General features: G+C 41.6%; 1 protein-coding gene across 5 annotated transcripts in view; it reads left to right on the plus strand.

Annotated features, from left to right (window-relative positions):
• Positions 1-26,055, plus strand: part of LOC102261921 (N-acetyllactosaminide alpha-1,3-galactosyltransferase) — a 61,745-nt gene that overhangs the window by 25,355 nt on the left and 10,335 nt on the right. For 4 of the 5 annotated variants that reach the window (XM_014550182.1, XM_014550185.1, XM_014550183.1 and 1 more), the window contains 4 exons: positions 635-700; positions 1,186-1,272; positions 5,310-5,447; positions 23,177-23,209. In XM_014550182.1, coding sequence (XP_014405668.1) covers positions 635-700; positions 1,186-1,272; positions 5,310-5,447; positions 23,177-23,209 — 324 coding nt within the window. Of the gene's footprint in view, positions 1-634; positions 701-1,185; positions 1,273-5,309; positions 5,448-10,230; positions 12,706-23,176; positions 23,210-26,055 lie in introns of those variants that run through there. The other variant, XM_005879194.2, reaches the window with a different exon arrangement.

The raw sequence follows: 26,055 nt of genomic DNA on the forward strand, positions 1-26,055 counted from the left end.
GGAGTCCGCCGTCACTGGAGCAAGCAAGCCTCCCTGTTCGCTTCAGTGCATGGCTGCCGGCCACCATCTTGGCTGGCAGTTAATTTGCATATCTCCCTGATTAGCCAATGGGAAGGGTAGCGGCTGTATGGCTAATTACCATGTTTCTCTTTTATTAGATAGGATTATTATTATTACTATTCAGGGTGGGGCAAAAGTAGACTCACAAATAAACTTACTTTTACCCCACCCTGTATTAGTATTATTATCTGACTTTTCAGAGGAGAAAAATGGAGATTCAGAAAGGGAAAAATGGTCTATCATAGCCATACAATAGTAAGTGGCAGATCCAAGACTTGAGTATATGTATTACTGTCGTCCCCTCCCCCCGATCATTCTCTTTCTCTCATCCTGCCCTGCCGGGGCTCCCTGGATGATGAGTGAGTGCTGGAGCTGTCCCAGGAAGAGAGGTCTGGGCACTATCAGGCCTGGCCTCTCCCATTCACCTGGAGCAGCTTCACTTCTGTTTGTTTTACCAGCCGGCAGTTTTAAAAATTTTGTTTAATCATTTTCTGTCATAAAAGGAATTTGGAAAAACCCCAGTCTGGGACTGCCTCATTTTCTAAAAATGTTTTTCATCTTTTTCATTTCTTAGAAACCCAGAACTTGGTGACAGCGGCAGTCAGAAGGGCTGGTGGTTTCCGAACTGGTTTGAAAATGGGTAAGGCTATGAGACGCTGGTCTGTGTTTCCACCGACTGAACATGTTTAGAGTCCAGATAAACAGTGTCATGGCCATGGCCGTCTCAGTCACTCATGTTTCTGGCTTATTGAAATCATATAAGGAATCTATTTCATGGTTGGGAACGGAACAGTAAAGGTTTTTGTTTTTTAAGTTGGGGGTGAGTGGGGCTTGGGCTGAAGTTCAGGTTGTAGGAAAGATTATCATAAGATAAAATGTCCTTATGTGGACTATTTGATAAAATTCCCCCGCCCCTGAAATAATCTGAGGGCTGTTGTGTCTTTAAACTGCTAACTATGCTGTCTTGGATCATCATCACAAAGACGGGTACTGCGCCTTTTTATCCAAAATATATCCTTATGCATAACCATTTAGTATTATGAACCTTCTCCAGACAGTCACTGACTTCCTGACACCGTAGATGCCCTCCCTGCCTTATTCACCCTGCTTTCCCTTTGTACATAGGACCCACAATTCCCAAGAGGAAGAAGACATAGAGAGAGAAAAGGAAGACAACGAAGAGCTTCAGCTGTCCGACTGGTTTAATCCAGAGTAAGAGTGTCCCTTGTGTGCAGCAAATCCATGGGTCAGCGGGAGGTGGCAGGGGGCTGTGTAGGCAACAGTGCCACTGAGAACATCTCTCAGTGGGGAGACAGAATCTTAGACCTTTAACGACAGATTAGATGAGAAACAGAGTCTGGATGTTTTGACTCAATTGCTGGAACAATAACACGGTGACTGGCCAGTGGTAGCAGGTGAATCACAAAATACTCGGCTGTGGTCTCAGAGGCCACAGCATGTTGTGGAAAGCCACAGGATGGAGAGTCAGAGCAAGAAAATTCTCTCTGAGATTCAGTTAACTCATCTGTAAAATGGCAACGGTGATGCAAAATCTCAGATCCATTACTCAGATCCAGTTACTCTCCATTACTACGTTCAGATACTAGCTTCATGGGTCAATACCAGCTTTTTAAAAAAACTTGAAATTAAATAGAAAATCAGAGGGTATAACAATGGGGATTAGGTTTTAACTTATAAATTTGGGGGAGGGTGCACACACAAGCGGTGTGTCCCATCTATTAGCAGTGCCCAAGCTCAGCAGAAGATATATGGTAGAGATGGAGGATGAGAAGCAATCAGAATACAGGTGGCAGTGGGATCTGTAAGCCTGAATAATGCCACCCTCTGATGAGGGTGGCACACTTTTACGGTGACACTTGTGCTTTGCTGAGCAGGATTTGAGTGGCGGGGTCAGGGCTGAATTATTGGGAACAGAGAGGAGGGTCAGATGAGGGCCACCAGCTGTCATTCTCTTCAGTCTCCCCCATGCATGGCTCAGCTTCTCTCTAAAGGAATGGAGAGTAGGTATTTAAAGAATATTGGTTTGAAACGGCACCAAATTTAAGCCTTCTCAGGGCACCAGAGTGCGTTTCTCACATAAATGACTAGACCAACAATGGAATAAACAAATAAATATATTTATATAAATGCATTCTTTTCTGTATACTACCTAAAACATCACAGTATGTTGTGTACACATTTCTACATCAAGATCTCTCAGCTTCTTTGACACCAGATCCTCGTACTTTTCCTCCTGCTCCCCATTCTCCCTTCTGTCTCCTTGACAGGGGCTTCTCCTTTCCCGCCTTCACAGATTAGAGCTTCTGGAGGTTGAGTCCAGTATCCTCATCTCTTCTTTACACACCATCTTCCATGTGCTCTCATCCATTTCCAGGGCATTAGAGACCATCCGTGTGAGACTGATTCCCATGTATATCATTAGCCCAAAGGTTTCCTCTGAGCGCTGACTGTGTCTAACTGCCTGCTTGATGTCTCTGCATGTCTCACGTGATCCCACCCCACACTTGTTCTCCTCATTTCCCATCTCAAGCCAGGATCTGGGACAGCTCTCCGATTCAGCCTCCTCCTCCACCCATCCTACAGTCTAATTCATTAACGTGTTCTGTTAATTCTTTCTCCAAAATTCTTCCCACATCATCTTATCTGCATTTCACAGCCCTCACCCTTGTCCCTGTTGCCATAGGCTCTTTGCTGGGTCTCTCCAGCAGCTGCTGCCTAGAAGGAGTTCACTGAGTAATGTGTGCATTCCACATCTTTGTTGACCTGCATGCACAGTTACTGGACTTTTAACACTTCCTCCCCCCAACACTTGGATAGATACCACAATGTTCTCATAAATGAGTATATACAATGAAAAAGCTACCAATCTCACAAGTAGGTGTAGGTTTTGGTTCTGGAGCCCTTTTAATTTGTGGGACGCCTTTGGCCTATACTGGTGGACTTGGTGGGTACCCTGCTTGGAAGGTTTTGGGGAAGCTCTGAGTCTTTCCCAGCAGCACTTCCCCTCCTTTTAGAGTCCCATCTTTGTGACCTTGAACCTCTTTGGCAGTTGAGAGTGGCAAAGGCTAGCTCTGCTCTTGCACATGTGTGGCCTGACCTGTCACTTCTTGTTTGCAGGAGGGAGGTTTTGGGTTTTGATGACTAAGACACCTTGATACAGAGGTTCATTCAGGAAACTGATCTCATCCTGTCCCCCATCCCCTCCCCGCCACTGCCTGTAAGTCATCTGGCTCCTTTTCTTAGTCAGGGGTGCTGACATATTGGACTTGCCAGTGGAATTTAATAGTTAACAGATGGGAAATAGGACATTTTAATTAAACATTAATTTTTAATAGTGCTACTTTTTTTTTCCTGCTCAAAGAATTTTCCCAACCAAGTAACGAAACTGAACACTGGTTTTCTGACTCAGTCTTTCTAGAAGTTGTGGCCTGAGTGGTCATGCAGTTGAGGAGTGTATAGCAGGCTGGCCACCTGTCAGAACTGAGATTCTCAAGAGGTAGTAGGGGGTGGGGTTCTCATTTCTCTGATCCCCGTGCTCAGCACTGGGCCTGGTAAAGGAGAAGGAACTTCCAAAATGTATATCGAGAGATTGAGTGCCCTGGTCTGGCCCCTCCTATAAATTAAATGGCTAAAGACCAAGTTCCTTTCTCCTATCCTACCCCTACTTTATTTGTAAAATGGAGATGATGATAGCATCTATTTTATAATCCATGGTAAGAATTAATTGAGGCACTGAAAGTCAAGTACTTAGCCCCTGTGTACCATAAGTATTCAGGACACCAGCTCCCTTCCTTTCCTTCTCCTCCTCTTTTCCTTTTTTAAGAAATTAATATTACCTGCCTATCAGATGTCCAGCTCCTACACAACTGCACAACTTAGGCTGGGTCAGAACTGTTAAAAGATCTTTGACAAGCTAAAACAGGACTGCAGTGAGGTGACAGTGCATGGGAGATTTTAAGTTCAGAAATGTTGGCTATGGAACTATAAGCTGTGTGTGTGTGTGTGTGTGTGTGTGTGTGAAATTCTGTCATTCAACAAAGCTGGGGGTTTTGTGTGACTAAAAGCATCACATAAGCTTCTAAAAACAAAAGGGGGAAAAGTGCATTTCTCATTCTGCAGTGATAAAACTACTGAAGTAGCTAAACTGAGTGTAAGTAATGGCAGACCCAGGTTTTAGCCCCAGCTTTATCAGCATAGCAGGTAAATGTCCACATAAGAAGTGATATAGGGTGGTGGCTCAGGGCGCAGACTCCAGAATTAGCCTATCTGGGTTCAAATCCCAGCTTTGCCCCTTACTAGCTATGTGACCTCAGGCAAGTTATTTAACCTTTCTGTGTACAGTTTCCTCATTGATGAAATGAGAATCAAAATAGCACCCACCTCTGAAAGGTGAAGCTCTTAGCAGTGTCTGGTCCCAAAGGAAGTGCTCAGTGTGTGTTAGTTACCATCATCGGTGGCCAACTAACTATGTGGCCTTGAACAAGTTAACAAACCTTTCTGAGCTTTGGTTTTCTTACCTGTACAACGGACATACTACATGGCAGGCCTGTTGCAAGGACCAGAAGAGAAAATATATGTGAAAGTGCCTGGCACAAGTTAGTGCAGAATCCAAAATAGGCCCATGGTCTGAGCTGGGTGCTCCAGCCTGAGCTATAGGGGCCTCTGCTGGGTCCGTTCTTTTTTTTTTGGGGGGGGGGGGGGAGGACTCTCTCTTTGTTTGTGAAATAAATAATAACACCAGAACCCCCTAGTCTGGGGCCCTCTTGGGCCTCTAACCAGGTTCCTACTCAGAAATCCTTTTCTGGTGAAAGGCACATTGAGATGGTTTTCTCTCTTTCAGCTCATTGCCCCTTTCTCATCGCCCTGTGTCAAGGATCAGGTCCTTCTTAGGCTCAGATGGTACCCACAGGGATAATAACACCCAGAGAGGCCACTTGTGGCTTAGGAAAGGGCTGAGGAGATACGAAAGGAAATTAGGAGGAAAAAGAGAACAAGGAAAGCAGGAAAAGGGAGAGGTTCTGAGATGAGCAGGGAAGATCCCCATAACAGCCACAGCCCCCAGGGGCACCTGGGTCCCCCATCCCACACCTGGAAGAGGCTGCCCCTGAAATGTTTTATGACCCAGCCAGGATTCAGGGACAGTGACACTAAATCCCAGCCGAGCCCACAGTCTCTGCCCCCCCTCAGCAAGCCGTCCCCACTCACAGGACTCTGTGTTTTGTCACCAGGAAACGGCCAAAGGTGGTGACAGTGACTAGTTGGAAGGCACCTGTGGTGTGGGAAGGCACTTACAACAGAGCCATCTTGGAAAATTACTATGGCAAACAGAAGATTACCGTGGGTTTGACGGTTTTTGCTATCGGAAGGTAGGTGTCACTATTAAACTTGACCTTGACTTCTTGTTCCAACTGTCAAAATGTTTGTGAGGGTCTCCCTGGGCCTACAGAGGCTGTTCATGACTTGTTTGAATGATCAGATGGGAGGATGTTATAATGGGACCATTTCCGTCTCATTTCTGCTGAGACCCCCAAAAGATGAGGACGAAAACCATAGTCCGTGAGTGGACTCCTTCCCACCTCAAAGTGAGGTCTCAGGATATAGGTAAAAATGTCTGCTACACACACTGAGCCCAGAGTATACAACTCACCCACAGCCACCTTCACCCCGATCTCCATGGCTTCCTCTGGACATTCCAAAAATGCCAGTGGTTAGTGCATTTTTCTTTCCATGCTTTCAAGACCCAGGACCAAGGACAGAAGCCCTTACAGCAGGTTCTCAGTGATCTAAGTGTGGTTGGTGGTTTTCCACGTAGGAGCTGGCTGACCACTCTTCCTTCGGTTCCTCCTGGAGGACTTAGGCCCACAGAGATTTGGCTGGCCAGAACTTCCTCTTCTAAAAGTTGGATAGGTTCCTCTTTCAGCTTCCATTTCCTTGTTTAGAATGTTTCTCCCCAAATTTCAATCATTCTTACTTGAAATTGGTAGCTCGTAATATTGGTTTTACTAGTAAAATATAATGCATTTCGCTCTTTTGGAGATTTCCCCCCCCAAAAAAACAAAAGCAAACGTTCAATTTCCCTATTTCCTTCCCATCCCCACCCCCCAACCCCATTTCCTGGCTTTCTCATCAGTACCTTTTCTGAAAGCCATGTGGAAAGTTGACCCCTTTGCCCAGTACAAAGAGTTGAAGGTCCAGGTTGACCTGAGCTTGAGCTCTGCCCACCAGAGCACCTAAAGGAGAGTTCTGTAGACCTGATAGTTCTCCTAAGTCCTCCAACCCAGAGGTCAGAAGCCATCGCTGGCACCATACCGATTAAGTCCTAATGCCATTGACTGTATTGATCTCAGGGACCTAGGTAGCATCTCTAACAGAAAAGGGTAACTAGTTTTGACATTTTTACTAGAAGAATCAGTATTGTTGAGTCGGAAGCCAATGCTCGCCCAGCTCACCTAAACCTTTGGCATTAGAGGGGACAAGCCAGCCATGCTGCAGGTTGATTTGATCCTGGTGTTTCTAAAGAGAACAGAACTGCCCCACATGACTTCAACCAACAGTTATGTCAACGAAAGAAACATCTAAACCTATAAAGAATTTTTATAGGATTTTATTTGACCCAAACTGATGACAATTGCCCAGAAGCAAGACCTCAAATGTTCTGGAGAATGACAGTTTTGCAGTTTCTTTTATGCATTTGAAATTAAGGAGGGAATATAAGAAATATTACATGAAGGTGGAAGAAAGCAAGGTGTATGGGATAGTTAAGATTATGTGCTCTCTTGAGGGTGGGACTCTTATTTCAAAGGTGTGTTAACCTGGATGCACAGAAACAATAGACAGGGCTTGCTTAAGTTAAAAATAAACCTTTTACTAAAGAAGTTATATGCTTGGGGCAAGACTACCCACCATGATCTATCCAGTTAGGAATTTGTGATCCAATACAGGTTTACATTCTGTATAGCCCCCTTTTTTGTCCACAGTTGCAACTCTCCAGAACTAAAGGGTAAATGGCATATCCGGTGAAAGCCCTGTGCTCTCCGCTCTGAGGCAGGAGAGGACTGTATTCATCAGCAATAAATCTTCACTAGAGTGGATTTGGACTTTTAGGAGGTGTGATGTTTGGTTTATTTTCAAATAACAACGCAGCCTCAGTGCTTCAATCTCTAAACAGTGTTAGACCACACAGTGGCTCACGTCCTCCCCCAGGATTGTCTCTCAGCTTCAGGGTACTATAATTTTTTCTTAAAGGTACAAAACACCAAAGAATTTCCTGGCCATCAGCCACAGAGCCATGTCAAAGTCCTTCTTTATACTGCTCAGATACATGTTCTCCATTTAAAGACTCAATACTGTAAACCCTTAGTTTTCTAGCGGCCACCATTATAAGTACACTTTAATTTGGTAGTAAAGAAAGGGATCCAAGCCCTAGCTGGTTTGGCTCGATGGATGGAGCATCGGCCTGCGGACTGAAGGGTCCCAGGTTCGATTCCAGTCAAGGGCACATGCATGGGTTGCGGGCTTGATCCCCAGTGGGGGGTGTGCAGGAGGCAGCCGATCAGTGATTCTCTCTCATCATTGATGTTTCTAGCTCTCTCTCCCTCTTCCTTCCTCTCTAAAATCAATAAAAATATATTTAAAAAAAAAAAAGAAAGGGATCCAAGCAGTAACCAAAGTGAAAAGTGCCAGTTATTATTATTCACAGGACATCATGATTGGCCAGTACTGTGATCAGCCCATTAAATTCAGTCCACATTCACTGAGCATAAGTCTGGGGTTTGCATGAGTTAGGTCAAGCCATCTTTCTACTCCTTCCTCTTCTCTCTGATCCCCATGGCTTTACAAGAGAGTATGTAGCTGGGTTACAGAAGACAACAACATGATATTTTTTGAATGAACAGACAAATATCTAAAATAACACTACACACCTACTAGAATGGCCAAAATCCAAAACAATGGGAACACCAAATGCTGGGAAGTAACAGGAACTCATTGCTTGTGGTACTACTACTTTGGAAGACAGTTTGGCAGATTCTTCACAAAACTAAGCATACTTTTACGATGCAATCCAGCAATTGTGTTCCTTGGTATTTACCCAAAGGAGTTGAAAACATGTCCACATAAAAACCTGCAGACAAATGTTTATAGAAGCTTTATTCATAATTACCAAAAGTGGGAAGCAGCCAAGATATCCTTCAGTAGGTGAATGGATAAATAAACTGTGGTACATCCAGATGGGAATATTATCTGTATTAGTGACACAGAGGAAACTTAAGTGCATATACTAAGTGAAAGGAACCAATCTGAAAAGGCTACATATTGTATGATTCCATACTGTACAACATTCTGGAAAAGATAAAACTATGGTGATAGTAAAAAGGTCAGTAGTTGCCAGGAGTTGGGTTGGGGGAATGAATGAACAGGTAGAACACAGGATTTTGGGGACAATGAAAATATTCTGTATAATACATAATGATAGATACATGTCCTTATAGATTTGTCCAGACCCATGGAATGTACACCAAGAGTGAACCTTAATGTAAACTATGGACTTGGGGTGATAATGATGTGTCAATGTATGTACACTGACTGCAACACATGCCCCATCCTGGTGCTGAATGGTGTAAGTGGAGAAGAATGTGGGAGAGAGGAGGGACAAGGGGAGTATAAGGAAACCCTGTGCTTTTGTTTAAAAATTTTTGAAAACATATTTTTAATTGATTTCAGAGAGGAAGGGAGAGAAAGAGAAACATCAATGATAAGAAATATTGATCTGCTGCCTCCTGTATGCCCCCTACTGGGGATTGAGCCCACAACATGGGCAAGTGCCCTGACCAGGAACTGAATCATAGGTCTATGCTCAACCACTGAGCCACACTGGCTGGGCAGGAACTCTGTGCTTTTGGTTCAATTTTTCTGTGAACCTAAAAATGTTGTAAAAAATAAAGACTTTTAAAAAGAGAAAAAATAGTTTAAATAAGGCTAACTCAGAGGTTGTTTGCTTTGATATTTGGATGGAACTTATTATGGTGGTGTCTGGACAATGGGTTGGAGTTTTGGGTGATCAGTGGGAGGCTCACAGAGTGAATATGTAATATGAAAGGATATCCATGTCCCTTTACCCATTCTCTGGGTTCCAGAATGGCAATGGTTCAGCTTAATGCATCCCCATAGAACCCAAGGGTCACATCATGGTGCATCTGATAGAGTAGTAGCAACATTGGGATATATAGGTTGGAGTTTTTGAGGGAGGCTAAAGGATTAGCGCCCCCTGATGTTAGTCAAAGGGTGTAAACTTCTAGTTATAATATGAGTAAGTTCTGGGGACCTAATGTATAGCCTGGTGATTACAGTTAACAGTACTATACTATGTATACTTAAAAGTTGCTTAAAAAGTAGATCTTAAATATGCTTACCACAAAAGAGAAATGGTAATTATGTGACGTGATGGAGGTATTAGCTAACTAAGGTGGTAATTATTTTGCAATATATAAGTATATTAAATCAACACTTTGTACACCTTAAACTTATACAGTGCTACATGTCAATTATATGCCAATAAAGCTTGGAAGAAAAAAAGAACCCACATCCCTTTTGCCTACCCAAAGTCTAAACCAAAACAAAGGGCTAAGTAAGGCAGATGGTAGTAAATATCATCTTCATTACAGTTGAAGCTGGTATTGGAGAATGTGGCTTATATCTGTAGGCTCTAGGCCTCCTAACATTGAACCACAGAAGTAGAAAGACTCAGGCAAAGCAGCTATTGCACTAGAAACTCCAGGCCTCTGTACATCAGAGCGGTGCCTGTACCACTAAATATCCTATAAGGCCCAAAGCATACATACTATCTCCAATACATACAGTTTCCAAGAGCGAGAGGAGAGAAAAGGAGGGGTGGGGCTGTTCATGGCCAGTCGCCTTTCCAAAATTGGCAGTCAGATAAGTCCCTCCACTTCCCCAAGGCAGAGTGACTGAACAGTGGAGAGCAGTCAGGAATGTTACAATAACAGATGTCTCTCCACATGAAAACATACATCTGCGATGAGGAAAAATAGTTGTCTCTTGAACTTCAAAATACAAACAAAATGATTAGAAAGTACATGGTCTCCTACAGAGTCCCAGAGGTTACATTTATCCCGTTCTTCTTTGTTTCAGATACATTGAGCATTACTTGGAAGAGTTCTTAACATCTGCTAATAAGTACTTCATGGTTGGCCACAAAGTCATATTTTACATCATGATGGATGATGTCTCCAGGTTGCCTTTGATAGAGCTGGGTCCTTTGCGTTCCTTCAAAGTGTTTGAGGTCAAGCCTGAGAAGAGGTGGCAGGACATCAGCATGATGCGCATGAAGACCATTGGGGAGCACATTGTGAACCACATCCAGTACGAGGTCGACTTCCTCTTCTGCATGGACGTGGACCAGGTCTTCCAAGACACCTTTGGGGTGGAGACCCTCGGCCAGTCAGTGGCTCAGCTACAAGCCTGGTGGTACAAGGCAGATCCTCTTGAGTTTACTTATGAGAGGCGGAAGGAGTCTGCAGCCTTCATTCCGTATGGCGAGGGGGATTTTTATTATCATGCGGCCATTTTTGGAGGAACACCCATTCAGGTCCTAAACATCACCCAGGAGTGTTTCAAAGGAATCCTCCAGGACAAGAAAAATGACATAGAGGCCGAGTGGCATGATGAAAGCCACCTAAACAAGTATTTCCTTCTCAACAAGCCCACTAAAATCTTATCTCCAGAATATTGCTGGGATTATCAGATAGGCCTGCCTGCAGATATTAAGACTGTCAAGGTATCTTGGCAGACAAAAGAATATAATTTGGTTAGAACTAATATCTGACTTTAAATTGTGCCAGTAGGTTTCTGAATTTGAGAGAGTATTCTGGCTACTTCTTCAGAAAAGTAACACTTAATTTTAACTTTAAAAAATACTAATAAAACACCAACCCAGCAAGTACTACTCGTAACTTTCAGCCTTGTAATATGGGAGCATGGACCTCTGGTAATCAGATGTGAATTCCCAATGATTTCCTATCTATTCTGGGTTTGGGGAAAATATATCAGATGAACTTAAAAAAAATTTTCACAGGCCATAAAAAAGCCAGAAACACTCTACATATGTCAGAATGTACTGGAGAACTGGAGAAAAGGGTGCTGAGTCTAAAGCAACATAGGTTGCTTTACAGCAGAACTTGCAGCGAGGACACAGTCTACCTGGCAATCCTCAAATGGTTTCAGTAGCAGACCACTTCAGGCCATTTTGTTGTATGTGTGTCTTTTTCTCAGGATGTTGTTTGGCTTCTGTGCAAAAGACTTGTCGAGATTCCCATTGGTTATGATGGTGGTAAATGTTTGGAGTCACAGGGAATCTGAAGGAAGTGGAAACAAAGCCTCAAAGTGAGTTTGCCATGAAATAGGAGAGAGTGGAAAGATCATGGTTGGGCAATGGCACCTGAGAGGTCACAGGAGATGGATTGGCACTTAAATATAGCATGGATCCAGGTGCTAAATGGGACAGGGATAATGTGGATGGTCTCCAGCCTCCTTAATCCCAAGACAACCAGAGCAGAGGGGACTTGAATGGAAGATACTTCTTTGTTTTGCCCAAGTCACATTCAGTCTGCCAGATTCTGCAACTGTGTCTTCAGATCCTTGGACAGAAGAAGTGGATGGTGTCAGAGAAGACAGAGGCCTAAAATGGACAGAAGAAGCTTGCAAGGAATTTTACAGACAGGGGCTTCATGACAATCAGCAGCAGCAAGTCCAACTGCCACTTGCTCCAACCCTCAGAGTTCCTCAGCCTATTGTACCCCGTTTGGAGGGCTGACATCAGGAATGGATTGGAGGAAAAACCCTCCCTCCAAATAACCTAATTTTCCCCTGCCCCATCTGCACTACTGAGGTAACAACCAGACACATTTAATAAAATGGTTAATTGATTTGATATCAAAAGCAGACAGGATGGCAATGGGAAACCCAGTCCTCATAACTGAACAGCTTAACATTCAATTCCCTTCTCTAAGAGAAGTTATAAAATCCTACCTATTATTTAAAGTTAAGCAATTCAATATAAAGGAAGTTAGAAGGCAACATTTACATATTTATATTTTGCTTGTGTTCCAGTTAAAGTCATGTTTCCTTTTTTAAGTGATTTATTTGAAGAATCATTGCGCTGGCTTGACGTTCAGCACACTGGGCTTCTTTGATAAATTGAAACCTACATTTTCCTACCATTGCACTGTGCCTCCTACTCTTCACTTCTTGCCAAAAAAATAATCACAATGCAGTGAAACAAAACAAAACCAACAAAAATCCTGAAGAAGTGGACTTTAAAGGAGATTACACATTCATCAGGACTCTTGCTTTTCTCTAACTCAAGTTTTCTGAAATACATCCTAGAGTAGGGAAAGTTACTGGTTTAAGTCTGGAACCAACGAAATTATCTATCCTGAAAGATTAAATGGCTGATGTTTATGTTTGAGGGAATCTTGATTTTTTTTTTATTCATTTAAATTTTAATCCCAAACAAACTCAAGATTGTCATGAATAGTTATTCTTAAACATAAAAAAATAAAAATAAAACTCCTCTGATTTACAATTGAATAAATTATTTTCTCAGTATATTGTTGTCATGGATTGTGCATTTTCTCCCAAAGATATTCAGAATTGTCAATTCTAGCGTTTTAAATTCTTAGATTTCCAAAAGTCCTCATGTTCTTCTAAAAATGTGGACTTTTACAAAGATAGAACATAGGTGAGACTTGCAAATTTTTAAAACAGATGCTCATGCCCTAGCTGATGTGGCTAAGTGGTTAGAGCTTTGGCCCACACACCAAAGGGTCAAGGGTTCTATTCCTGGTCAACCCAGTAGACCATATCTGGATTGCAGGTTCGATCCCCAGTTGGGGTGCAGGTGGGAGGCAGCCAATTGATGTCTCTCTCTTACATACATGTTTCTCCTCTTCCCTCCCTTCCACTCTCTAAAAATCAATGGAAAGAATATCCTTGGACACCAAGGAAGCATCATCAGAAGCTCTCAATTCCTTTATTAGGCATTAAAGAACTTAGTCGATCAAAAACTCTTCAGAAGTAGAATGTAGGTCTAGACCAGTGGTCGGCAAACTACGGCTCGCGAGCCACATGCACCTCTTTGGCCCCTTGAGTGTGGCTCTTCCACAAAATACCACGTGCGGGTGCGCATGTACAGTGCGATTGAAACTTCGTGGCCCATGCACAGAAGTCGGTATTTTGTGGAAGAGCCACACTCAAGGGGCCAAAGAGCCGCATGTGGCTCGTGAGCCACGGATTGCTGACCACTGGTACACTCATCATATAGCCAAGTTTGAGAAGCAGTCAACAAAAGCTGAGCAAACAAAGGCACAGGGAAGTTAAGGGCTAAAGGAGTGTAGGAGGGAAGGGTGTCTGATGAAGTGCAAATAGACTTGGAGGAAATGACTTTAAATTGAGTTTTGAAAGAGAGGGGATCACTGTGAGGAGTAGAGATGGAATGAGACTTCAGAGGGAGGAGCAGCAGATGTAAAGCACAGAAGACTGTGATAAAACTTTTACAGAGACCCACACAAATGGTGCGAAAAGTAGCAAAGATCATGAGAATGCTTTGGCTGGATGAGGGCTCCACATTCGCTCAACATGTATGGCTCTCTTTCTCCTTCTCCCAGCAATGCTCGGTCTCTTATACGGAGTCTGTGTGATTTCAATGGAAACTGGTGCCATAGTTGGAGCAAGAGATCCAGACTAAGCCAATCAGCACCTTTCATTGCTTAGGTGGCAATGATTGATTTGGGGGTGGCAGGTGACCTAAACTAGCCCAATCAATGTGAATCTCAGGTCCTCAGGAAATGAGGAAGCATGTAACATTGGGAGCTGCTAACCTCTGGTGACCACAAGGGAGGTCAGCATTAGGATGAAACTGGCAATAGGAATGGAAGAGCAGAGAAAACTGAAGGGAACACAGTCCTTGATGACAACCCTAAGCCACTGGCTCCAGTGGGCTTTTTGAACATGTGAGCCAATAAAGTACCATTATCGTTTAAGTCAGTTGGAATTGAGTTTTCTCTTATAACTGAAAATATCCCCCACTGAACCTTCTAGAATAATTAGTTCCTTATAGGCAGGCCCATAGTCTGTCTTTGCATCAGCTCTAGAACCTGTTACATCACCTATCTCAGAGGCACTGCTTAACGAATATCTACAAGATGAATGAATGAATCATTATATATACTCCCATCACGCCTCAAAGAAGTGCTTTTAACTAAATTTAAAATTTTTTCATTATGAACTCAGATACTTTTATATCTGGCACCTGGAAATTTTCCTCCTGTAGTACACAGTACAGGAACTCAGGAGGGGCAGCTTGAGCTTTAGGCTCTAACCTGCATAACGTACTGGGTTCGGTGCTACTTAAGGTCAGTGGTGCATGAGACAAATTTGCTCCATCAGTATAGAGCAGTGGTTCTCAATCAGGATGATTTTGCACCACCACCATCACCACCTCCACTCCCACCCTCGCCCTGACCCCGGGATACTTGGCAATGAGTGAAAATATTGTTGGTTGTCACAACTTGGGGGTGGGGATGGGGAGGGTACTACTCACATCTATTAGGTATAGGCCAGGGGTGCTGCTAAACATCCTAAAATGCACAGGAAAGCCACCACAACAAAGTAGTGTCTGGCTCAAAATGTGATGAGGTTGAGGGACCCTGCTGTAAAATCCCTTTGAACTTCATTAAGAAAGAAATATAGGAGAGCCAATATGCATAATACCCACCTGTCTATACCCTGGAATTAGTCTTTGATGAGTGTCAAAAGCTTCCAACTCACTTTTTAGTCCCTATAACATTCACAGCTAAGACAAAAGAAGAGAGCAGTTCCCTATACTGGACACTGGAGGGCAGGAATTTCCAAAGATAACACTTATTCTAAACAACTGCAGTGATTAAAAACATGTTTTCTGGACCTGGTGAAGACTGCCCGTTTGTAGAAATAGCTATGGATTTTACATATAAATGAAAATAGCTATAAATATTTAAAGTATGGGGCTTTGAAAAATCAGCCAAAGTTAGAACACACTTTCAATGAATTGACTGTAATTGTTCAGAATAAAAGCTGGTTATGCTAGCTAGGTGTTTTAGTTAAAGACATTTTGGTTGCAAGGAACTGATATCCCCTAAACCCAGAAATGAATATTGAGAGGCTACTGGAGAGTTCCACTGAATGCAAGGCAGAATTGACAACCAGGCAGTGGTGCACTGAAGCTGGTTCTTTCCTGCTGGGAGCCTGTTGCACGTAATACTTCCCAACTCTCTGTTTAGTGCCTTCACTGTGGTAGCTTGGTATTAGCCATGGTGGGAGTATTTACACCATGGGAATAAGCAAACACTAAAAATCAGGTCTCTTTTTCCTTTTCTTTTCATCTTTCTTTTTTTAGGAGTTGGTTGTGTAGAATTTTAGTTGTTCACATCACTATAACCAGCTCATGAAGAAGTGCCAGTGAAGTTCAAGGGCTTCAACAGCAGAAAAGAATGAACTTCCCCTAGAGCAGTGGCCGGCAAACTGCGGCTCGCAAGCCACATGTGGCTCTTTGACCCCTTGAGTGTGGCTCTTCCACAAAATACCACGTGCGGGCGTGCATGTACAGTGCAATTGAAACTTCGTGGCCCATGCGCAGAAGTCGGTATTTTGTGGAAGAGCCACACTCAAGGGGCCAAAGAGCCGCATGTGGCTCGCGAGCCGCAGTTTGCCGACCACTGCCCTAGAGGTCTGCCAATATGACCCAGCTCCAACTATTTCCAGACTCAGAGTTTCTTCCTTCAAAACTCTATATTCCTGGAAAAGAAAACCCAAATGGCACAGCAGCCACTCCTGCTCCCAGCAGCTGTGCCATGGGGTAGAGGTTTATTGGAGGGTGGATTATAATATAGAGCAGTTTCTCAGGCAAGGACCTATAGTTATGAGCTGAGTTAGATGCCTCTAAAACTTTCAACATTTCCACTTAGAGCTGCTTGGCTATCAATCATTTCTTCCCACACAGGTAAAATATGTCCTGCTACCATAATCCAAAAACATTATGCACTATTCTAGCACAGCCCCCTCTCTGAATAGCAGACCATGGAATTCATGGATAATGCCAGAGGGCCAGGCTTCTCAGAGTCTACTATCTCCACATAATAACTGTTTCTCCTTTGGTTATTTAGCCCATCTAACTATTCTGCAATCCATAAAATAAATAATAAATCCAGCATACACCCAAACACTATGAAGTCAAGACAAGGAAGGAAGAGGGGAAATTTTTTAGTAACTCTAGAAGAAAATGGTTATCTGCTCAAGGGGCATTTCCTTGCTCTAGAATTCAGTGGGCTCCTGCTGTAAGTTCTCAATCAAGGCCAGCCACAGTCTACATCCATCATCACAGTCTACTTCAGACCCTTTGAACTATGTAAGATATAATTGGTCATAAGAGGTCCAGTGGCAGGGCAACTTGCCTGCAACCTAGACCAGCGGTGGAGCTTTCTGTTGTCCAGGGTCCCACTGGATGTCATTGCTTTTACAGTTATCAATCAAATGGTAGGCAGCTGGATACCCTCATGTGTGGGACACTGCCTCCAAAATCTAAAGTAGCCCAAGAGAGTTATGCCTCTCTCTTATTTGTAGCAGGCATAAAGTATTGGTTCTCAAATTGGCTGCATTCTGGAATTACCAGGAGAGCTAATATTGATGCCTGGTTCTGACCCCAAAGAGTCTGACTCAATTGGTATGGGGTAGACACTGGAACTTTAAAAGCCTTCCCAGGTAGGCCTTGGCGTGGTAGCTCAGTTGGTTAGAGCATCATACTGATACACCAAGGTTTTGGGTTTGATTCCAGGTCAGGGCATATACAAGAATCAATGAATGCATGAATGGGTGGGGCAGCAGGTCGATCTCTCTCTCTCTCTAAAAATCAATAAGTTTAAGATAACCTTTTAAAAAATACATTTTTAATTGATTTCAGAGAGGAAGGGAGAGGGAGAGAGACAGAAACATCAATGATGAGAGAGAATCATTGATCGGCTACCTCCTGAGCATCCCACACTGGGGATCAAGACCACAACCCAGGCATGTGCCCTGACCGGGAATTGAACCGTGACCTCTTGGTGTATAGGTCGATGCTCAACCACTCAACCATGCTGGCCTGGCTAAAAATCAATACATTTAAAAAGTAAAAAGATCTTTTGGGGAGAAAAAACACACACCTTTCCAGGATAAGAGGATTCTGGGAATATGGTAGACTAGGAAGCACCAGGAAATCTGTCTCCTCAGCTAGACAATAATTGCACTGGCAAAAATCTGTTTGATGTAACTATTTTGGAACTCTGGAGTCTATAGAAACTTGAATGGCAAACTAAGGTTAATTTCAACTCTTCACACAGTAGCAGCGACTCATTCTCCACTTCCAGCCATCTGGTAGGCAGTTGTGCATGTGTTCCTGGAGCAGTTTGCATGCAGCTTATGCAAGCCAGGGTGGGCGTAAAGGGCCCTGTCCTTCACATATCAGGAACCTGTGCTCTGATTGCTAAATGTTGCTTCTGATCATGGAGGTACAGACAAACAGGCAGCAGCCATTGGTGTTGCACCTTCTCCCATTGTTGCGGTATTTTGTGGAAGAGCCACACTCAAGGGGCCAAAGAGCCACATGTGGCTCCCTTTCCCCTCCAGTTGAGGTGACTTCCAGTTGAGGTGACTTCCAGGGGGTTTAAAGTGCCAGTGCCCCTTTGTTCTCCCTTCACTTTCTGTCAGAGACCACCTATCGTCTTCACTAGCAGAGAAGAGTAGAGACCCCCAAAAGCTAGTGACCTTGGAAGCCCTAGCAAAGGTCGAGCTGTGCACCACCCAGTTAATCTAGATAATGGTAGCTGAAGCATCATCCCCACCTTAATTCACTTAATTCCTTAGATACTCATGCAAATCTGTGTTGACTATTGTTGATTAGATATTCTGCCTATTTCTGGAAATTGTCTGCTGATGAGCTATTCTGTGTGTCATTGAAACCTCCTTACCCTAGGGCTACCCCAGATCAAATAAAAGGTTGGAGTGGCCTGAGCATCTGTGGAAGTCCTTCTGGACTTGCCCGCCTGGTCCCCCAATATTTCCCAATTATCTCGTCTCTTCTCTCTCTCATTTGTGTGCGGCTCCTCTTTCAGACCCGAACCCTGAACCACACAGGACGTGGAGGGAAACACACTCGACAACTTTCCCTCCTTTGAAGGCATATATTAAAGAATAGAACATTCAAAAACAACTACATACATGGGGAAAATTAGTAAATGACTATGCATACTCAGGGAAAGGCTCTGAAAAGACCTTACGTTACACTTGGGCTGATCCTTGGCACAAAGACAGCTTACAACAACCAAAAAGGCAAAATCAATGAATGAAAACGAACAAAAAACAGCTAAACGCGGGGGAAAGGAGATTATCTTATTTACAGAGTTACCACAGTATTAGATTCAAATGTAGAATTTCAATTAAAAAATCACAAGGCATACAAAGAAACAGTAAAGTATGGCCCATTCAAAGAAAAAAATAAACTGTTCTCAGAGATGACCCTGACAAAGACTTTAAAACAACTGTCAAAGATGCTCAAAACTATAGGATGATTGGGAAAAAGAAAGTCAAGAAAACACTGTACAGTTGTTCCTCGGGTTACAGCAGAGATCAGTTCCTATGGCGTGACGTAATGCGATTTTCGCTGTAAGTCGGAACCCACCTACATAAAGCACCTACGTCAGTCACATGGAACACGTACACAGCAGTAATGAAGTGAAACAGTAAACAAAATTTAAAAGAAAGATAAAAATTCCTGACTTTTACTTGTGGTAAATAAATAATAAAAAAACATAAAGCACATATGTACATACATCAAAATGATGGAACTTTTTTATATATATAAATAAATGGGAGATGGCTATGTAACCACGAAACGATGTACTTCAAGTCCTATGTAACCCAAGGGCTGCCTGTATAAACAAAATGGAACTATCAATAAAGAGTGAGAAAATAAAAAAGAAATAATAAAGCATTCTAGAGCTGAAAATTGTAATAATTGCAATGAAAAATTCACTAGGGGGATTTAAAAGCAAATTTGAGCAGGAAGAAGAAAGAATCAGTGAAGTTGAAGATAGGACAATAGAAATTATTAAGTCTGAGGAACAGAAAAAAAGATAGAAGAAAAGTGAATAGTGCCTCAGAGACCTATTAGATACCATTAAGTGACTCAAAGGGGCACAAGAAAAGTTATTGGGCAATGGAGGTTTTCTATATCTTAATTAAGGTGCTTTTTACATACATGTGTGCATGTGTAACAAAGCCAGTAAAGTGTACAAACTATTTTTACTTTAAGTAAATTATACTTTATGTCAATTTAGAAGAAAAGTGAATAGTGCCTCAGAGACCTATTAGATACCATTAAGTGACTCAAAGGGGCACAAGAAAAGTTATTGGGCAATGGAGGTTTTCTATATCTTAATTAAGGTGCTTTTTACATACATGTGTGCATGTGTAACAAAGCCAGTAAAGTGTACAAACTATTTTTACTTTAAGTAAATTATACTTTATGTCAATTTAAATATATATATAGCCACCAGGGGTCAGACACTAAATGCAGGAGCTGCTGTGACGCGCACTGGCCATTTACAGAGAAACAGCACCATGGACCTGGTGCCGACAAAGCAACACTCGGCTTCCCCCAATTGGGGCACAGGCCCTGCCACCACCCCAGAGCGATACCCCACCAAATCGCAGTCGATACTGCCAAGACCCCTATGGAGCAAAATGTGGCCCACAGCCCAGCCCAGCCCTGAAATGGTGGCTATGGGTGCCAGGTAATGATGTCACATAGCAATGCCTGGCTTCCTCTCCCTAGCGACTAGCCTCCTTGCAGTTTCTTCAGCCCAGGAACACAACTTGTTTTATAGCCAGGTGGAAACATTTTATACTTTAACCAAATGTCTTTGAAGTGTTTTCCCATGCCTCATCTCATTTGATCCTCACAGAAGTTCTGGAGTAGGTAGATAGGAGACTCAGTGGAATCCTATTTTCTTTTTATTAGCTGGAAAATGGAGATTTAGAATGCTTAGAAACTTGACCCAACTGAAAAGAAGTAATAAATGGTGGACCATGAAAATGACTTCAAGTTTTCTCACTGTGCAGAATATAGTCAAACACTGCTGCAGTTAAATATTTTACCATTTGTTTTCCCTGCATGATCTACAATAATAATCTGCTTCGGGTTGATATTTACTGCTGAGTTGCTGACAATTACCTGAAAGAGAAGTTAGGGTGCTTCACTGGGCTGGAAAAAGTTTAGCTAAATCAGAAAGCAGGTCTAATTAAGCAAGTTTATCTATATATATAAAGCTCTTGCTGGTGCCAATTGCACGCGTGTTTCCATCTGTCATTGTCATTCATGAATTTGGTTGACATGTCTATTACAGAGAAAGGGTGAATAGCGATATTAAAATATTTCTTCTAATTAATTTCCTTTCAATGTGCACAAATTCATGCACCAGGCCTCTAGTATATTATGAAGCTTTAAAAAACTGACAAGAAAGAAACTTATATGATCCTACTTGTTTTTTAATGGGACAAAATCCAGTCCCCTGATAATGATAAAGAGAAGTTATAAGCATGTGAATTGTTATGATTGCAAGTATCTAGTTATTTCATCATCAAGAGAATCTGATGACATCATCATTCACAGAAGACTGAAATAATAAACACAAAAACTGGAGAGTACCATAGAACCAATATTAGGTTATCTGATTTATGATTTTTCAAAGGTCTTAAAAGTTCTTGCTTGAAAACTGTCTGCCCTCTTAAGATTCTCCATATGTCTTCCCAAACCACTATACCATAAATGTTAAGTCTTCAAGGAAGAAACTGTATAAAATTCCTGCATGATCTTAGGAAAACAAAAGGTAAGAGTTTGTCTCTAATTTCAACCAAATTAAGCCATAGCCAATTTCTTTTCTGCACACAACTTTATTTCCACAGATTAAATATTACAAAGGAGTTTTGTAAACTTGATGGCTGAAATTCCAAGGTCAATGAACAAATAATCTAAAAATTATAGTTTAGCCTCCAGTGAGTGCTCTGAACCAATTATATATTCAAATACTTTGAGAAGGGGCACATATTTTATACTGTTATCAGTTCTATCACCTATCTTAGAATGATCAACTTCATAAGATTATTTAATTACAAATAATTAAGTTTTCTTTATAATTATACAACTCTTTAGAGTCCAAGTATTTTCATAATTATCTCTTTTCTCTGACACCCCATTCTGAAAGAGTTAGGAGAGGAAGTGGTGTAATTTTTCTGTAGAAAAGAGTCCTTTGTACTTTAGAGAAGATGAATGAAGTTTATAAGATCTCTTGTATCAAGACCAGACCAGTTAATATCCTACCACTGGGTGGATAGTTCAAATAGATGGTGTCTCTTCACTGACTCAATTCTATTTCCATATAAAGCAACATCCAATGACCAGAGGTGCCTTAAATCCCAGATAAAATTTATTAAGTCATCTAGTTTAAGTCATAAGAGACAGGATTCAACACAGCTTATTCTCTATACATTATACTTTGTTTAATCTACTTTAATGTTTCTTTTTCCTCCTAGTAAAGAATGAGATACAAAAGAAAAATTCTATTATTATTCATTTTATTATCTCTATGGGCCTTGCAAAGAGAGTATCGATTCAGGTAACTTTTAAAAATAATGAATATTTTATTTTGGTGTTTGGTTTAAGAATCTGGTTATGTCAGGAAGGTTATAGGTTCATCCCCTGAATAAATCAGCATGCAACTGTATCAATCTAAATACACCCAGATATATCCAAATGACATCCAAATATGTCAGCATAAATATTGCCTTCAGCATAAAAATTCTTTGTTTCTAATGAAGTCAGAGCTAAATGTAATTTGTGTAGGCCAATATGTGTGAGGAGAAGCAATGTTAAACTGTCAAGACAGTTACTGTATAATTATGGCAATGTAATGTTAGTAAATATTATGGAGAAATTTGTGCCATTTTTAAATAGGTGGCATCTTCTTTAAGTAACATCCTTAAGCCTACCTGGTTTTGTTCAGTGGATAGAGCATCGGACTGTGGACTGAAGGGTCCCAGGTTCGATTCCTGTCAAGGGCACATGCCTGGGTTGTGGGCTCAATCCCCAGTAGGGGGCATGCAGGAGGCAACCGATTAATAATTCTCTCTCATCATTGATGTTTCTATCTCTCTATCCCTCTCCCTTCCTCTCTAAAATCAATAAAAATATTTTTTAAAAAAAGAAACATCCTTAATATTGGTGTCTTCAGGCACTATGTATGGTATTTGCCCTCCACATATTTGAGACAAGCAGAAAGACTTCATTTGCTATTAGCAAATTTCATTGTTTTAATGATAAGTAAGTTTTTCTCATTTGTATCTAAAAATAGTTATTTTTTAAGATATAGCATATGAGTAATATTTATCAGTCAAATCACCTCAGTAACTTTTATCATGTTCATTACTGTACTCTACAACCAACAATGTACTTGGCATATAGTATTGTGTCTTGGTCCATTTGGGCTGGATGGCTTATGAACAACAAATTTATTTTTCTCAGTTTTGGAGGCTGGCAAGTACAAGATCAAGGAGCCAGCAGATTTACTGTCTGGTGAAGGCCTGTTCCTGGTTCATAGAGAGCCATCCTCTCACCATGTCTTCATATGGTGGAAGGGGTGAAGGAGCTCTCTGGAATCTCTTAAAAAGGCATTCCCATTCAAGAGGGCTTCACCCTCCTGACCTAATCATCCACAAAGGCCCTACCTTCTAATACTATCACATTGGAAATTAGGATTTCAACATATGAATTTGAGAGGGACACAAACATTCTGTCCATAACAGTATGCGTTCATTAAGTATTTGGTAATATTAGGTAAAATTAGGAAATAAAATGAATAGATTGAGTATAACTCTAGTCATCTTAAATGTGAAAACCCTTCATATAAGTTTAAAAGTAAATAAATGTGTGTTTTTTTTAATTTATCCTAAGCACAAAGAAACTACAGAGGACATATCAATGCTGGTAAGTACTTATAAATATGCTATGACCTCTTCTTTGAGGACAAAACTGGTTAGAGGGCACTGAAAAACCTGCAAGTCCTTGGTTCCTGCAGGCAAGGTAAACCAAAGCAGTTTTACAAACACATGTTGGAGATACTCGTTTAAGGTCAGAATACTAGGAGTCAAAGAAGAGCAGACTGGCAAAGTTGCTGCCTCTGACAGAGGAGTGGGAAATGGTGAGGGGAACGAGTTACAGGAATCAGAATTCAGCCTGTAGGAATCTTGTGCCTTTTAAAGCTAAGGGCAACACACAGGAATCAAGTTTTGGCTAAAAGACTCTCAGGAGATTGCATTAACCCTATGCCACCTACCAAATCATGCCATCAGAATGTGTGCAGAAAGGAAAACTTCCCCAAATACTGCTCAAGATCTAATATCATTTATGTTCTTCAATTTCTTCTAGTCATGGGAACCCACATAGTGAAGTGAAAGCAACTTTCCTTTCTGATGCTTATTGTGTCCAGGGGCCTTGTCTCTCTGATAGTTCTTTGATTTACAAGACCCCCACTAAGACCATGACTCCATACTTGGGTGAGCTGTGCTATGCATGAAAATAATATAGTAAGAAGGCTTTCATGTGCTAGGCAGAGTATATTTCCCCTGTAAATAGCCATGACTAACAGGGGCAGTAACTTTCAACCACCTGAAAATAGAGGAGGAATGGGTTAAATGTTTTCTGGCAAAATGTATTCAATGAAATACAATCTAACAATTGTTCTATTACCTAATTAGAATTCTATAGCCCTATCATACTAATACTCATCATTCAAAGGCATCGTTGTCAATGGAAGTTGGTGTTAGGTCGAATGCCACAACTCGTTCACACTTGTGATGTTGCAGCTACTCTTATCTGTGTACTAGGCACAAAGACAGTCCCCCCTGGGCATAAGATTTAACCCCATCCTCTTGTTAACTTAGCCCAGGGTCAGCTCTCCAAAGGTATCCTAGCCAGGGTGCCATTAGAGTGCATAACAAGGAGGAAAAGTAAGGACTCAGGCAGTTTCCACCCACTCTGTGATTATGGACAAGATAATAACTCTTTGTGCCTTATTTCCTTATCTAGTAAAATGGGGATAATAATAATAATTCCTATCTTATAAATGTGGATTACGTTAGATAATATTTAGGAAAGTATTCAATATGTATTAGCTTTTTTTGGTTGGATGATGTCTTTAATTTTTTCAATTATGGTTGGTGTATTTGCTATTAATGAAAAGCATCTAACATCATCTAGCAGATCAGAAAATATTTCCCTTAAGAAGGGATATTTAAAATGAGGCCTGAAAGTGATGTGGGAATTAGCAGGTTGAATCTGTGGCATGCTTAAGGAAATAAAATTAAAAAAAGGAAAAGGCCAATGAGCCTGGAAAATTATAAGTGCAGGGCTAGGTAGGAGATGTGGCTGGACAGCGTGAAGTGTGAGATCACGGAGAATATTATGGCCATTTAAGAATGAGGACATCATCCTTAGACAATGGGAAGCCACTGAACTTTTGTTAAACAGAATAATGACATGGTAACACTAGAGCTTCAGAAACATGATACTGGAAACAGAATGGGTTGAAAAGGGCACTGCAAGGATAGGCTAAGAGGGTAACATGTTGCTCATTGTAGGGAATGGGAATATGGAGGTTCATTATATTAGTCTCTTCTTTAAAATATTTTTTTTAATTGATTTCAGAGAGGAAGGGAGGAGAGAGAATTTGTGTACCTTTGAAATTTTTGCACTAAACAGTCTTTTTAAAGTGTACAGTGAGACCAATTAGGAGGCTATTGCAGTAGCCCAGATAAACGATGATGGTGATTTGCAGTCATGTGGTGGCAGGGAATGGAGATAAGGGATGGATCTGAGAGATGTTTTGGAGGTAAAACCAGCATGGTTTAATGATGAATTTGATGTTGGGACATAGGGAGTGCTCTGAGTGTAGAATGATTCTCATATTTCTGCCTTGCCATTCCAAGTGGATCCAGAGAGGTAAGGCAACATATGAAGAGGCCCTACTTTGGGGAAGAGATGATGACTTTAACATCTTCATTTTGGAGTGTCTGTGTAAACTTCAAAAGAAAATTTCAGAATACAGTTGGATATATGAGTCCTATAATTCTGGGAGAAGTCTAGTTGTACATGAAAATTTGATGCCATAAGAAAATGCCTAAGAGTGTGTCAACTGATCAAAATAAAGGGCCTCAGAGAAACCCTTCTGCAATTAATAATCAAATCAAGGCTTCTGAGCAGGATATTTAAGGCTAACCTTAAACAGAAGTAGAAATATATTTCCATTGTGGTAGAAGAGAAAAATATTCAGCACTATAGGTAAATTTGTTGTTGTTGTTTTTAAAGCTTTTATTTTTTTAAATATATACTAGAGGCCCAGTGCATGAAATCCATGCACGGATAGACCTGGCCCCCACCTCCCCGCCTCCTCCTTCCCTCGCTCCCTCAGCACCCTGCTGCTGCTGCTGCTGGTCGCCCACCATGTTCCCCCTGGTGGTCAGCACTCATCATAGCAAGCGATCGAACTGCTCTCCCGGTCGAACTCCTGAGGGGACAATTTGCATATTAGCCTTTTATTATATAGGATATATTTTGTTGATTTCAGAGAGAAAGGGAGATGGAAAGAGAGATAGAAACATCAATGATGGGAGAGAGAATCATTGATTGGCTGCCTCTTGCATGCCTCCTACTAGGGATCGAGCCCACAACCCCAGTCATGTGCCCTTGACCAGAATCAAACCTGGGACCCTTCAGTCTGCAGTCTGACGCTCTAACCACTGAACAAAACCACCTAAGGCACTATAGGTAAATTT

The sequence above is a fragment of the Myotis brandtii genome, unplaced genomic scaffold, assembly GCF_000412655.1.
Source record: "Myotis brandtii unplaced genomic scaffold, ASM41265v1 scaffold589, whole genome shotgun sequence".
Lineage (NCBI taxonomy): Eukaryota > Metazoa > Chordata > Mammalia > Chiroptera > Vespertilionidae > Myotis > Myotis brandtii.